This window comes from Ricinus communis, chromosome 2 (assembly GCF_019578655.1).
Source record: "Ricinus communis isolate WT05 ecotype wild-type chromosome 2, ASM1957865v1, whole genome shotgun sequence".
NCBI lineage: Eukaryota > Viridiplantae > Streptophyta > Magnoliopsida > Malpighiales > Euphorbiaceae > Ricinus > Ricinus communis.
Window position 1 is genome coordinate 16297974 of NC_063257.1, and position 16373 is coordinate 16314346.

At 30.8% G+C, this 16373-nt stretch overlaps 1 protein-coding gene across 1 annotated transcript; it reads right to left on the reverse strand.

The window, feature by feature from the left end:
- Positions 1–10795: 10795 nt before the first annotated feature.
- LOC8280535 (agamous-like MADS-box protein AGL80) lies at positions 10796–11682 on the reverse strand. The gene has a single exon (XM_002520046.3). The coding sequence runs from the start codon at positions 11646–11648 to the stop codon at positions 10893–10895; it is 756 nt and encodes a 251-aa protein (XP_002520092.1). The 5' UTR covers positions 11649–11682; the 3' UTR covers positions 10796–10892.
- Positions 11683–16373: the final 4691 nt, after the last annotated feature.

Consider the following 16373-nt stretch of genomic DNA (forward strand, 5'->3'; position numbering starts at 1 on the left):
GCCCTTACCTGCTGGCTCAGTTTCAGAATCATTGTCAGCCTAGATGTCTTAGCCTCAGCCTTGAACTTCACACTCATCCTCGGAGCTATACCAGATGTCGATAGCCGTGACTGACTTCTTTCCCCTTCTTTCTAGACCTATAAGAGACAAGGCTCACAAGTGGCTTGATCATCATCTAATCCTCAACCACTTGGCACAATATCCTCAATTTGAATATCGAAACTTGAAGTCATATTTGCCCAAGGACTGCCCAAGCAAGTCTTTACACTCATACCGAGAAAATTGCTCCACCTCCTATTCTCTAGAGTCGATTATGTCATGAACCTCATGCTTGAGATGGTTGCACTAGTCCATCACATGCCCGAAGGCCTAGTGATACTCATAATACTGACCATTTAGAGGCTTAGGACTGTCTTTTAGTGATTGGGGCTTAAGCTTCCTGCTCCATTTTAAGTGCCGGAACACCACGAATAGTGGTGTCCCCAGCTCGATAAAGGTTCTTTGTGGGCCATCTCATTTGGCTTTTGGCTCGATTTGAGGTATATCTATGAAAGTGTTCATGATCTCCTCTTCGCTGAAATCAGAGTTGATCATGGACACTTGATTTGAGGGTGTTGTGTTGTTGTAGTTTGGTAAGGGGTTTCTTCTAGTACTGGATTGGTCAGGGCCAGTGAGCTTTCTGACATTGATAAGGTCTTGGATTTCATATTTTAGCCAGACGCAGTTGTTAGTGTGGTGAGCGGGTTCTTGGTGGAATTTACAATAGGTGTTGGGTTTGTATCTGAGTGTGTTTCGATTAGGTGGGTTCTTTAGGGTGGTAGGTTAGAGCATGCCATTCTGAAATAATCTCTCAAAGATCTTAGAAAGAGGTTATTTGAAGTTGGAGAACTTCCTCGGTTGTTGCACAACATTCACATCTAGGGTCCTATTTCCTCCAGCCTGGTAGTTTACCCTTCCACTAGTTTTTACAGTCTTTCTTTTGTCGCTCTCTATCTCCTCGACCTGCAGCCCATCATCGTACAAATCCATAAAGGTTTTTGGTTCATCATCTACAACCTTTTAATCCATCTTGGAAGAACATTTCAGACCACCATATGAACTTGGTCCTTTTTAGAGGGTTTGTGCTTCATCAGTCCTGCCTTATTCCTCCATCTGATCATGAAATCAGAGAAGGACTCATTTGACTTCTACTTAGTGGATTCGAGATCCCTGATTGATACTTCTAAATGAGTGTTGTAGTCATACTTTTTGATAAAAGAATTGCATAAATCGTACCATTCAACTTTGGCAGACCTTTCCAGACCATGGTACTAGTTGACAGCGAGTCCTTCAAGTGACAGCACAAACAACTTGACAATTTGGGTCTTGCTTAGTTGAGTAGTTCCATTATGATTACATATTACTTTAGATGAACCTTGGGGTCACCAGTCATATTGAACTTGTTCATCTCGGGCATTTTCAACTTTGTAGGCAGCTTGTCTTCTCCCGTCATAACTAGCTCTTCGAATTCATAAGTTGGGTCCAAACCTTTGATTTTCAGCATATCCTGCATCTTGTCAAGCCGGGCGCTTAGACCACTCACAGCTTTTTTGGTGGCAAAGGCAGTTTTTCTCTTACTTTGGTCTAGCATGAACTTATAAAAGTCTAAAATATTGGGAAGCACTCCCCTTCTAGCTGGGTCTTCAGCATTAGCATTAGTCACAGCAAAGTAGAAGCTGTAGTGGCAGCAACAGTCTTAACGATAACCACAACCGGGTCAACAACAACAGGAGCATTAATCGGTGCAATGGGAGCAGCATGTGGGGCTTGGTTTGCAGCCATCCCAAGCAAGAGTTACTAGAGCTCTTTCCAAATGACACTGCTCAAGTGATCGATGACAGCATTCTTGAGGATCTCGAGGTCATGTTCGTTAGCTCTTTCATTGGCCATCCTTCAATGACCTGGAGTCTTGGTCTTTCTAGGTGCTTTAACACAACTCTGATTCTTGGAGAAAAAGACACTCTTTCCAACCCCCCACTGTCTTATCTCTTCCAATCCACATGAGAGTCTATATGGCTAAAAAATAAAGGTTAGTATGATCCATGCGATGCATGAGACGTATGTTGCACATGCAACAATTAGCACACACAGTAGTGTGCAGTTCATCCTTCCAACCTTATTACTCCCGCACATAGTTCATGGTAAGTCTTCTTTTCCTAGAATTTTGGTCTGGACTTTCTATCAATAAGGGATAGTAGGCTTGATGCGCATGCCATAAGCTCTCAAAGCAAATTTAAACAAAGAAACTGATATCTTTCGATATAATTATAAAAGCCTGCATATTTTGGGCCTGGAGCCTGGTTCCACATTTCTAGGCCAAGACCTTTCGATATTTGGGCTTAAGATACTTATAAAGAAAAACATCTCATATAGCAAGCAACAGGGTTCCTAAGGGAAATTACTCCGGTCATTACCATGAGCTAAGTCTTGGGTAAGGATAAAGGCTCCCACAAGTAAAAAGTGTTCTTCCTTAGCTTGCCTCCCCACTCAAGGGTCCATACGACAAAGGAAATTCACTCATTACTTGTGAATGATATTTAGCCAGTGTCGCAATTATAAGATTCGAGTGGAACCAAAGAACCACTATCCGAAGGTATCGAGGCTATAGAGACCAAAGTGTACAGTGTGTGATAATGCTGTAGTGATGCAAGAATAATATGTTAAATAATAAAATTAAAGACAAACATACACTAGAGTCAGCTTCTCTTATCTCTAGCAGAGTTGCCAGTATGGGCGGCCGTTTCGGGCACGCACCCAAGTGTCTTTAGCGACTACGACACTGTAAGGCTTTTCAACCTAATCGAAAACATGCTAACTAGTCACTGAGACTAGCGCGGAGATGGGAGTCGCCACCTAGGTAATCATCGGGACACTTTTACTGAGGAGTGGCATTTTTTAGATTCCATAAGGAAGCTTATACCACAAAATTCAGAGACGGATCCAGAAGCCAACTTCCTTATTTGTGTGTGTTAGTTTTTAATTTTGTTATTTAATAAATTATTCCCTATAAATGCAAGCAATTTATATACAAATATACCAAAATAATATATATAATTCACTATAGTCTAGCCCATTTTATTCAAACCCAGCCCATATTTGAGCTGTTAGCCTAGTATACTAGTTAATTATCATGTAACTCAACTAGTCTAGCCCAATTATACATTATGCTTTTGATTTCTAGCCTTTAGACCTAATGAACTTCTTATTATGGTAAGGCCCGTTCATTGTGATCCTAATTCTAATGAAGCCCAATCCTAAGTAAACATGCCAAGGCCCACTAAGTCTACTTAGATTTTAGGGTTTTAGGCATAGTTAATGTTAATTAGCCTATTGGACTATAATATTCATACTGGATCATGTTTTAATCTTAAGTCTATGTGGCCCATTTTAACTAATCAATTACATAATCACATATTTGATAATCATACAATAAACAAAATAAATAAAATAAAAGCGGAAAATAAACTTAATTATTACAACCTAGCATACAACTAAATTGCGAAGGAAAATACCTAAAGTTTAATACGGAACATCAAAATACATCAAAATAGATTAAAATCCAAAAATCTAGGACTAAAGAATGCACAACCAATTAGCTCAACACAGAGCTAATTAGCTCTGCATTGAGCCGATCAGCTCTAGGGTTCCAAGTATGTTTTCTACCGATTCATCAGTGAATCTCGCATCCCCAAAGCTGAATTTTACATGAACAGAGAGTAAAATTAATTAGATATCAAATAAAAAATTTGAAAATAAAATTAAAAACAACAGGAATCAATTGAACTATCAAAAAAACCTAAAATTGATAAAAACCCTAAAAACACTAAAAGCACAATAATAAAAAAAATAGTAAATCAATCATGCAATCCTATTAAACATATTTAACTACTGATTCTCAATGGAAATATAAATCTAAACATTAATCTTATTGCATGTATCTAATCAGATTCAAAACCCTAATTGGAAAAATTATCAGATTCAAAAACTTAGAGTTTTTATTATCAGATTCAAAATCCAATTAACATGTAGATTCAAAGAAACCCTAATCATAAATAATAACAATGGCCTTAATCATGTTTCTAAAAATAAATAATGAAAGAAAATATAAAAAAAAACAAATGAACCGATTTTAGGATGATAATGGATGTATGTTTGGAGGAACCCTCAGGTTGTTACCGTAGTTGATGGTTCTGCATGTCTCAGGTGATGAGAAGGCAATAGATTCAAAGATTAGGTGGGAATCCAGTGCTGGATCTGGTGTAGAGAAAACTTCTGTTGATTAAAAAAATAAGTTTCTAAAAAACAGTCTTTCTTGAGTGGCTTCTTTTTTAGTGACTTGAATCTTCTCAAGAATGATAATCTTTTTTCTCTCTAGCTTTTCTTCTGTTTCTGGTTATTGTTCTCTCTTACTGTCATATGTTGGTACTTATTTCCAGTTGCTAGTTAATCCTAACCCTAATCACCTCTTTCTATTTATAGAGGTAAGGTTTCAAGGGAAACCCTAAAGGAGACGATATTTTTAAAAAATAATATTGATAAATGTCCAAATTAATTTTTTAAATTTAAATAATTATCATTAAAAATGATGATTATCATCAAAAAAATCTTCTAGAATTTGTATCTACACGTAAAACCATTGAGAAAAATGACGTCGAAGTGTAAAAAATCCAATCAGCTCTATGTAGAGCCGATTGGCTCTCTGTAGAGAAAGTTAAAAAAACTTTACAATTAGGTTCCTGAATTTATGAAAACTGTTGTTTTGACCCTCGACTTTTATTTTTCTTGACAGTTGATTCTAGATTGATTTTGAAAAAGTAATTCCAGCTGGATTAACCTCAATCCTAGCCTCAGAGTCGTCTGTCCTTCATCTCTCGAGAGCCGAGAAAGCAGTAACTTTCATTATAGGATTATTCATATTTCTATCGATATCTAGATCTAGAAAAGGAGTGCTAACAATTGAGTTCTACTTTGAGTTTAATTAATTTGAAATTATTTTGTGTTTATGCTCAAGTTTTATGTTGTAATTGCTGTTCTCTTTTGTTTAGCCAAAAAATTGGAATGTAATTTTTGCTTGTGTTGTGAATTGAGAGGTTTGCTCACAAGGTGCTTGATGAAATGCTTGCCTTATGGGTTTGCTAAGTAGAGATGATTTTCAACTCTAAGTTTCACCTTTACACCTAATTGCAATTTTTGGATTTTTAAAATTCTTGGGATTACGGGTATTTCTTGAGTGGATAGGTGAGAGTTTCCCTCAAGAGAATGAGTCAATCTTTTTAGAAATTGAAGATAGGAGTTCTACACTTAGAGATGAGTGTTGACTTATTAACTTTAGGTGGGTGAAGTATTATATATTAGGAGCATTTAATTAACTCAAGTAAAATCCAATAGGATCTTGGTGAGACCATTAAGCCCTAATAGTACTTAAACTTGAAATTCTCCTTTTATCTCAATTATATAGAATTACTTAAGAATTTTAAATTAGTGTTAAAGTTGATTTTTATTTCTTTAATCCAATATTGATGGTTAGATATTAGTTAGCTATTTAATTTCAGTACTCATAAATTCAATCCCTGTAGGATAATCCTCACTTTATTATTTTTATGTGATCTATATACTTATGAAATTTCACAACAAGTTTTTAATGCCATTATAGGAATTAGTATTCAATTCTAAAGATTTAGGTGCATTAAATAGGTGTAATTTGTAGGTGAAATACCTTACATCACCTTTCCAAATTCCATCCACATCTCTTATCCTTTTTATCATTTTGCTTTGAAATAAAAATAAGGAAAAAAATGAAGGAGATTAGTGAACTTTACAAAAGGCTATGGACACTTTAGATACTTACATTTCTTTCAGTTTTTGTTGTTTGGTTTCCAAATAGAGAAGTGATAAATTAGGTATGATGAGTACGGTGAACGTGCATCTGACATAATCTTGGTTTGATTATTTTAAAATAACCTATATAGAACATATATTGCTTTGTTAGTTATTACAATTTTCTTTAAACTTTTTTTTTACTAAGGTTTAACTCTTACTCAGAAAGGTGTGTAACTGTTTTGGATTTTGAGTTGTAGTATTATTTTATTTTTTATTATCATGTTTAATTGCGATTATGCTATATGTTATAATTTTTTCTAGAAAAACTTATAACAATTTCGTATTTAGTTATTTTAATATAATTTATTTAATCTTTTTTAATATTATTTTAGTCATATATAAATTTTAATGTATGATATTTATTTTGAAAAAGAACTTAAGATTTATAAATAACTCAGACGGGAAAGCACGTAATGAGAAAGTAAAGAAACACTTAATAGATAAATTCAAATATTTAATTACAGTGGTGATGTGTCTTTTTTAGTACTCGCAAGTGCACGAACCGTTCCTATAGTAAGGGTAAGTTCACCACGAAGTCGATCTCTCAAGGAATTATGATGCCACTTATTATAAAGATTAATTATCAACACAAAACAATAAAAGTAAATCTAAACACTCTAAATTGTATGTTTGAGAGGATAATGATCATAAAGTAAAGTAACTAAACAATAAATAAATATGCAATGCAATACAAATGCAAATGCTTATGATCTAAAACTATATGCTAAAAGTAGTATTTAATCTAGCAATTTACTTAGTAATCTCCTTATTTTACTTTAAGCCTAGATCTAATGAATGAGATGGTGATGTGCCTTTTCTCTAAATCACTCAAGCTAATGATGCAACTTAGGTTTCTTATACCAACATAGATTAAAATAAAGATGATGTTTCTAATACTTTTAAACCTAAAGATTTTCATAACAATTACTATTGCTAAATTAATATGATGGTTAACTAACAATAATAACTGAAACTAATAAAAATATGAAGGTAAAGAAATCATTCATTAAATAAATAAATAACAAGTTTCATACAAAAGTAGAAAGACTAAATTAAACACTTATGAAAACTAGCCTAACATATTTAACCCAATGATCATGGTATTAAATAGAAAGACAAAAAATAAGAAAGTAAAAAGCTCCCTCAAGATCTAGAATTTCTTCAAGTAGGAAGAAGATTGGTCATCAGTCTCCACTTCTTGAAAAGCTCCTTAGATCCTAAAACAACAATGAAAACTAAAACTAAAGTGTTTATGAAGAACTGTAGAGAATTATGGAGAGAATAATGGTGGCAGGTGTAGAGAGCAGGTAGGAGAAAACTCCCCTCCTTCTTCCTTTCTTTCTCTTCTTCCTTTTTTAGGGTTTTGTAGAGATTTATATAGAGGAGAGTCCTCCTCTAAATAATTCTCTCTAGAGATGAATATACTAATATAAGTCTATCTAATAGATAAGACTTTAGGTATCTTAATATCCACCAAATACTATCTCATAAATAACTTTTAATATAAATCCTAATAATTATACAAAATAACTAAAATATCCCTTGGGCCTTATAATTAGCAGTCCATGCGTCTTAATCTTGGGCATTGACACGAATATATCCCATTAAGCTTCTTTTAGCTCCATATTTTTCTCTTTTTGCTAATATTCCTGAAAATAGACAACTAAGCTTAAGTGAGGCAAAAACACATATTTTTACCATTTTATATATAGAAATATATCATTAAAGCTTTAAAATATCCTTAAATATCTATACATAATTTGGACCGATCAATTGGAAGAAGAATAGGATGATAAAAAAATTTGATATTTTTGTAACAGTGAGAATATTTATTGTTTCGAACGAAGTGCCAATAATATTTTTTAAATTTTATTATCCTTTATGTTTAGGAACGTTAATAGTGGGGTGGAGCAGGGTTTGACACCTATATATATATATAGCCTAGTTTTAATAGGGATATTTTTTTTTTCAAAATTAATTTTATATAGTAAATCTATATGTTGTTTTCTACTCTAAAAGGCATGAAAGTTTCTGATTTTCAAACGAAAATCGAGAAAAAAATTTGTGTATTTCAAAGAAAAAACAAAAAGATATTTTTTGCTTTTCATAGAAAATTTGCAACTAGGAATCTCAGTATTTTAAAAGCATGTTCTATTTATGAAAATGAGATCAATATGCTGATAAAAGGGAAAGAAATTGAGTTATTATTTTATTAAAATTCAGTGAGATTTGAACTCTGATGCCTACAGTTAAACGGATATCATATTTAAAATAAAATATTAAATTTTCATTCTCATTTTTGTTATCCAAATTTTAATAAAGTTTTGCTATTTTGATCATTTTTTTAAAAAATTATCAATTTTGCCACGATTTAGTAAATTGAGTGCAATTTTAGCCTAATTAAGTTATTCATCAAAATTAAGTAATGTGAGCAATTACATGAATGCAATTAGGAAATAAAAAATCCAAATTGATGGTTCCTAATACCACATTAGTTATGCACGCTACTTAATTTTGAATTCTCATTTTCTAAATTGTGTCCATGTTACTATCCACGTTGTTTAATTTTGACTAGCAACGTAATTTGATCAAAATTACAATCAATTGGTCAAATCATGAATAAATTGATAATTTTAAAAGAATTGGCCAAAATAATAAACTATCGCAGAGGTTTGAATTTTTTAGATTGTTAGGCCAACAATATAATATATACTACTATTACCTGTCGAGCTCATTTACATGTGTAAATTAGTATTATTATAAAGTCAAATATAAAATATTTGATAAATTAGTATGTAATATAATTTATTAAAAATATTTAACTATTTTATAAGTTTTTTTATTGTACAATTAGAACTCATGTGTTATTATATATGTTATAAATTTTTAATGAATAATTAGACTTTAAATAAATTTATTTAAAATCATAAAAAATTTAAATTTTTTCTTTACTTTGATCTATGATTCTTTATCAATGTTAAATTTTATATTTTTATTTTATCCAATTTTTTATTAAAAATATTATTTTTCAAGAATAATTTATTCTGATTAAATAATTATTTAATTTATTTTCTTAAAAAAATTTATTATATAATTTTTATTATTTAATAAAAATATTGAAATAGATTCTCCATTTTAATAAAGAAAGAATATGAAAAAAAGTTTAATATTTTAGTTTTAATAATTTTTAAAGTTTTTAATTTTATAATATAACACTTTTAATAGTAATATTATTATAATTAAATAAAATAAAAATTTTATTTTTAAAGAAAATATTAAAAGAAATATAAGAGATGATTTCAAATTTTTAAGATAAAAATAAGTAAAAAATTAATAAAAATATTAAATAATAAATAATCCTATAAATGAAGTATTATAATAATAATGAACACATAAATTAATATATTAATAAAACAAAATTAAAATTATCATACATTTGTTCTGATTTCCTTATTTTTAGTTTTTATGAAAATTTATATTAAGTATTACACATATATATATGTATATATAATTTATTAATTTTTATGAAATTTTAATAAAATTAAAATTAAATTAGATTAATCACTGATTCTATTATAATTAAGAAATTAAATTAATTCTATATAGAATTAGAGTAAAATTAATAATTACTAATTAACTCTGATGGTATATATATGTGAACTCATTAAAAAGTAATAGAATTAGAATCCATTGAAGTCATACACACTTGCATTATCTCTCCAATGTCAATATTCATCGTAAATGAAGGTATAATTCAGTCATCTCTAGAATATACCTCAGAGTATTAGTAGATTTATTATGAGGATACCAATATAAAATAACAGTTTTTTCTTTTCGGAGAAGATCTAAACAACACTTATTGATATCATAGGCATAAACATAATCCTTCAGATATCTCAGAATAGCTGTCCTTCATATATGTAAATCATTTAGTATATAGGTGGATGGAAACATTTTCATTTACTGTTGGTTGTCAACACATATGTTCAAAGTCCTCTTCACAAATCTACTGCTATCTAAATGTATGGCTACTCTTTTTTCCTAATTTCTAGCACTCTATCTCAAGGCAATTAGAGTTGTCAAGATGTATTATTAAATTTCTAAATTTTTCAGTTTTATTTAAACGAGTCATATATTTTTTTTGTTTTTAATTTTAATTTTATTAAATATTTTAAAAATAAAAATAAAAATTTAAGAGCTGAATGAAAATAAACAAATATCTCATAACAATATATATATAGAAAATCATTAATCCAATTAAAATAAAAATATAACAACTCAATAAAAATAAAAAATAAAATTTAAAAAATTTAAAGACTTAATAATAAAAAAATTTTAAGGAATTTTTATAACAACTAATTATATTATCCGGTATTATTTCCTCCAATAGAGCTTCAGATTCCATATTTCACAACCCTCTCTTATTGCTTCTTTTTATCGGTTATAAGAAAATATTATAAAAAATTATAAATAGTACAAAACTGTATGAAAGAAACAGAAAAATTAAAAAATATTTACTGCAAGTGATATAAATTTACTATATTAGGAATATTAGTCCAACCGACATCTACCAATGCCCATTAGAATCTAGTCTTTCCTTGCAACCCAGAAAAAGAAAAGAAAAGAAAGATATGCTACTTCCCTAGTGCTTCTTTGTTTCCTTTTCAAATTTCTTAAAAATTATTGACATCCACTTGAGCAAGATTCATGATCCAAATCTTAAGTTGTAATTAAATTATGAGTTTCTTCCAACTAAATTAGTATTCACTAAATCCACAATACTAGAGATATAGAAAAGCCAAATGTTTGAAAAACCAATACATTAAAATAAGGATGTGGATAATTAAAACGAAAAAAATGTGGATACAGGAAGTTTATTTAGATTACAAGTTCCCCAAACATCGATATAAAATGCACCAAACAATTTAAAACTCCCAAAGAACAATAAAACAAAGTGAACCCTAATCTCCAATTCAAGGGAAAAAGGCATTAGACCAAAGAGAATTATGATTATGATCCCCAAAAGGAAGCATCATCTCATCCCCTATAAACCCCATATTTTCATGGGGGTTGATCAAGTCCATTATCCACTGCTGCCTCTGCATGGCTTCCATATTTACCTCAAATGCTTGCCTCTCTGCTGCCTGCTGTGATGGTGCAACCTCAGCAATGGCTTGAGCTGGCCCAGATGGTGGTGGTAGCTGTTGCGGTGGTGGTGATGGTGGTGGTGGTGCTGCTGTCACCTGGCGATTAATCTCTTTGCTAACTGTTTCAACCTTCTTATAAATATCCTTCAAGTATTGATTTATGATCCATCCAAGATCATTCAAATCCATCATGTTCAGGTTATTTAGGGTCTTTCCAGTCAGGCTTTGGAACATGACTTGTGTTACCTCCTTTTCACGGTTGTCCTTGCGCTGTTTCTTGAGCTGTTCGTTGGCTTTTCCAATCCTTTGCCTGAGAAAACTCTCTTGATTCACCATCTTTTTGCTTTGCTCCATTTCAGGCATGTTCTTGAACTGAGATAGCACGCGTTGGACCTCAATAGCAGAAGGCCAAACCTCAGGTTGAGCATCATAAGGGCTATATATAATTGCACAAGCATCAACACCACAAAGGGTACTTAGCTCGCTCACCTTCTTCATTAGACCCTTCTTCCTTTTCTTGAAGGTTGCTTTTCTTGCAGTGTCATTACTGATGTACGCAAGCTTCACCTTCTTTCTAGTCATGGTGTGATAGGCCAAGAAAGCAAAGAAAGGCCAATAATATGGAAGTTTTCAATCTTGTTCGGGTATTTTACTTTTCTCCAATTAGAGGCCATGCTATATATAGGACTAAAGAGATTACTCGGTTACTATAATCGAATTTTTTTTTACCTTTTTTGGATCTCGCCACCTATATACCTGACAGGTAGATAAATGATATATTATTAAAATGATTGAGATACTTATAAATCATCTACCGTTTAAATATAAATCACTCATAACAGTGTCACTCTAAATACTAAGAATTAAGTAGTTTTGGTGGTATTAAATTGACGATCCTTTTAATAAAAAAATTGACGACCCTAAATACAATATAATCATTGAAATTCTCTAAAATAGGTTAGGGAACTATCATTATTTCTAGATGTTTAAGCAAGACAAATAATGATTTGAAGGGGCAATTTGGGAAATAGTTAGTGGGTTGATTAGAGGTGCTATAATCAAACATGGTCTTAAATTCAGGATATGATGAAATCTATATTAATAAATTTGATGAGTTGGTATGAGGGTGCATTATATTCTTTTCACATTTGATTTGGTAGGTTTATATTAGAAGAAAATACAATCCAAGAATGAAATGGTTAGTAGTATAAAAATGCTTCACTGGTGCTTACTCATCGTACTTTGAACTGTATTTACTAATATGATCCTTTGCCAAAACTAGTTGTGCTGTTCTTGGTAAACCTGGTTATATAGTCCTTCAATTCCATTTATACAGATGGCAAAAATCTAAAGTAAATCTATATATATATATATATATTTATTTATTTATTTATATTTATATATATAACATTTGAATTTCTTAAGATTCAAATATGGAATTTAGGCACAACAAGAAATATTTTCATTTATGTCAGCACCAAAAATGATTTGGTAGGATAATAACATATTTAAGTCACTTCCTTAATCACAAGATTCACAACATATGGTTTTTATATATATTTATAAATTTATGATCTATGATATCCGATTATCGAATCTTATGATTTATGATGTTAAATCATCAATATGAACCATAAAAAAATTTGTATTGCACATTAATATTAATATTTTTAGGAATATTCTAAAAGTAGAAAATATTTATATCCATTACATAGAATCAGAGTTTGATTATAAAGACAAAAAATAATACGTGAGATAATGTCATCATTTTAATAGAAAAAAATAAAAAATATGAATTATGATTTATGACTTTGAATTTTAAAAGTTTTGAAAGAATATAATTTTTTTTTAATATGTGTACTTATTTTTTATATATAGAATTTAAATCGATGTGTGATTTTATAATTTTTAATTTATTTATTAATAAATAAATTACTTCCTAATTAATCAATAATTTTAAATCTAAAAAATAATATTTTAATTATATTCTAAGACTATATTACTTAAAATTAGTTTTCTAATTATTTTCTAATTATAGTCAATAATACGATATAAAACATTTTTAAAATATGTACATATGTTTACATATGGATTATATATATATATATATATATATATATAAGGGGACAGATCAAGGGGACAGACTAACAAGTTTTTAATGTGCAGGATCCTCAGACGAGGCAAGCACAGAGCATACACTTGTTATACAATAATGTAGATTGAAAGCTTTAAACAAATGAAAACATGAAAATAACAAATTCTTATTGATAAACAAATATACAAACTTTAAAATGAAAGCTTTAAATAAAGAAATATAACTTACAAGAGTAGTAGAATATAAGAGGAAGAGTTTTCTCTCTCTTTTTCTTACTAACACTCTCTTCTCACTATATTTCTGATAGTAGGACTTGAAGAATATAAGAGTTTCTTGTGATTTTTCAGTCTGCCTTCTTCTTTGGTAGCTGCTCTATTTATAGAGGTCTTTAGCTTTAAACCTCAATAATTCTTTCTTTGGATGCTTTTGATAATGGAGTGAGGGGCTCCATTTCTTTTCTGAAAAGAAGCAGGAATTGTCTGCCATGCTTCATTATTGAGGAATCTTCATCATTTTCTTTTAAAAAAGTAACGGTGCAAAGTCTTTTGTCTTTTTTTTCTCTTTTTTAAAAGACTTTTTTTACTTTTATTATTGGGTATTTGGCCCATTGCAGAAAATTAACCTGGGCTGCCATTTCTAGTTTTCAACCCAAGGTCTTTACAAGGATATCACTTAATGGGCTTAAATATCCCAAAACAGTCATCTTCATTCGAATCACCATCTAAATCAATTGCTGCCGAGCTGGTGTTGGAAGAGGAAGATGAAGCTTTAGATTTTCCTTTTGAAGAGGCGGTTTCTGATAACTGTTTGATTAAATATAGGAAATCTTCTTCTGTTTGAGCTGCCGCTAGCTTTGGAAGAATAAAAGACTTTTGTGCCAGGAAGGTAGTTTGTTCTTTGGCAAGAAGCTATTTTTTATAAGAAAACTTTGTACCATCTTTGAAGATAGTTTTTCTTGATGGTTGAATTTATCCCACCATTTAACTTTGAACCTTCGGGCAAGGATGATTTGTCCATCTGCTGCTTGGTTGAAATGGAAATACCATAAACATACCCATGGGAGGAAGAAGTTTGAACAAAATAAAAGCAAGGGAGGAAAACGTCTTTCTATTTTGTTGGATTTGTAGTGAGCTTTGAATAGATTAAACAAAGGGAGAACTTCTGGTATTTTGTTTTCTGGAACGTTACCATAATAATTCCACCATTGTTTAAACCAATATGGAATTTTTGGAAGTTTGGATTGTGCTTGTATCGAAATAGAAAAGCCAAGAATGGCTCTGTCCTTCATTTTGTAAGAGAAATGTATTAAAACAAGCTTGCTGGTAATCCCAATAGTTAAAAATTGTATTTAGGCTTGAAGGGTAGGTGTTTTGGAGGGAGGTTGGAAAAGATCTTGACGAGTGTAGATCCATTCCCCAATTAGAAGGGTGAAGGATTCTTTGGATGGTGCATGTGGAATAAGCTGGGTCTTTGTGGTCTTTATGCTTTTTGAAGTGTTTGAATTTTGCAGAACTAGTTATCTTTAGGATAGACTGGTAATAAGATTGGGGTTTTATTTTATTCCAAGGTTTAAAGTACCATCCTAGAGGAAAAACTTTTGAAACTAATTTTGAGGGATTTTCTGTACAGAATCCTTCCTTAATAGTTAAAATGCTTTGAAAGTTTTGCTTTTCTATGTATTCATTGGTTTTGAAAAGTTTTGTTTGAGACAAAACTATTTCTTGTGAGTTAGGCTTTGAAATACTTTAAGAGTTTTGAGATAGGTTCTGAGGAAAAATTACTATCTCAGATTTTGAAACAGGGATAGAGAGTATACCTTTGCCTTTATTTGAAGAGGAGGATGACTTTGGAGAAATTTCTGGCTGGACTTCAGCCACAGGTATTTTCTTTGAATATTCTTCAACCATCTTTAAAAACTCGGGAGTTTATTGTGCAAGCTACTCCTGAATTTGGAATTGCTTTTAGGCTGCGTCTTCTTTGCTTTTGTCTATGTCTATTTCTTCCTGGATGATCTCAGTCCAGGTTCTGATAGGATTTAAAGAGGAGGGAAAAATCTCATTTTTTGGGCTTTGAACAGCTTTTGTATTTGCTGTTGGCTTTTCTTCTTTATCTTTTGCTCTCGTTTTTTCTCGGCATTGTCACTCCTGTTTTTGAAGGAACTCTCTGGTTAGAAATTCTGGTATTGAATTCGAATCTCCTCTTATGTATTCGATTTCAAAATCAAAAACGGAAAGAATGGCTTGCCATCTGGCAAAAATCTGTTTTGAAGCTATATTTTGTACATCTTTTTGCAACACTTCTTTTGCAGATTTACAATCAATCCTTAAAAAAAATTTTTGATTTAAAAGGTCACTTTGAAATTTTAAAATACATAATACTATTGAAAGAATTTTTTTTTTTGATAGTTGAATAATTCTTTTGAGTATCATTCCAGTGTGCAGATGTAAACTGGACAATGCATTCTTTTTTGTTGTGAATTTGTTTGAGAATTCCACCATAACCTAAATCTGATGCATCAGTTTCAACAATTTTGAATGCAGATGGATAAGCTAGATGTAAATATGGAATTTCAGAAACTTATTTTTTAATGCTTTCAACAATCTTTGTATGCTCATCAGACCATATAGGGGGATTTTTCTTTAATCTATCATGGAGGGGTTTAGCTAAACATTTTAAATTTGGATAAAATCCATGACATAATTTAAACTGCCAAGAAACCTTTGCAATTGAGTTTTTCCCAAAATTTTATCTGGAAACTTTGAAGTAAAAGCTAGAGATCTTTCAATTGGGGTAATAGTTCCTCGGGAGATGTAGTGTCCAAGATATCTAATTTTCATTTGGAATAAAGATACTTTGGATTTGGAAACAACTAGACCATTTTTCTTAACAACATAGAAAAATGTCTCCAAATGTTTGAAATGTTATTCTAGAGAATTTGAAAAGATTAATACATCATCGATGTAAATAATGAAAAACTTTGAATAAGTATTAAAAATGTCATTCATAATTTTTTGGAATTCAGAGGAGCATTTTTTAATCCAAAAGGCATTACATTCTATTCGTACTGGCCAAATGGAACTGTAAATGCAGTTTTGTACCGATCTTTAGGATGAATCTGGATTTGCCAAAATCCTGATTTCATATCAAACTTTGAAAAAATAAAGGCAGAATGAAGCTTTTGAAGAAGATCTTTTTTGTTTGGAATAGGATAT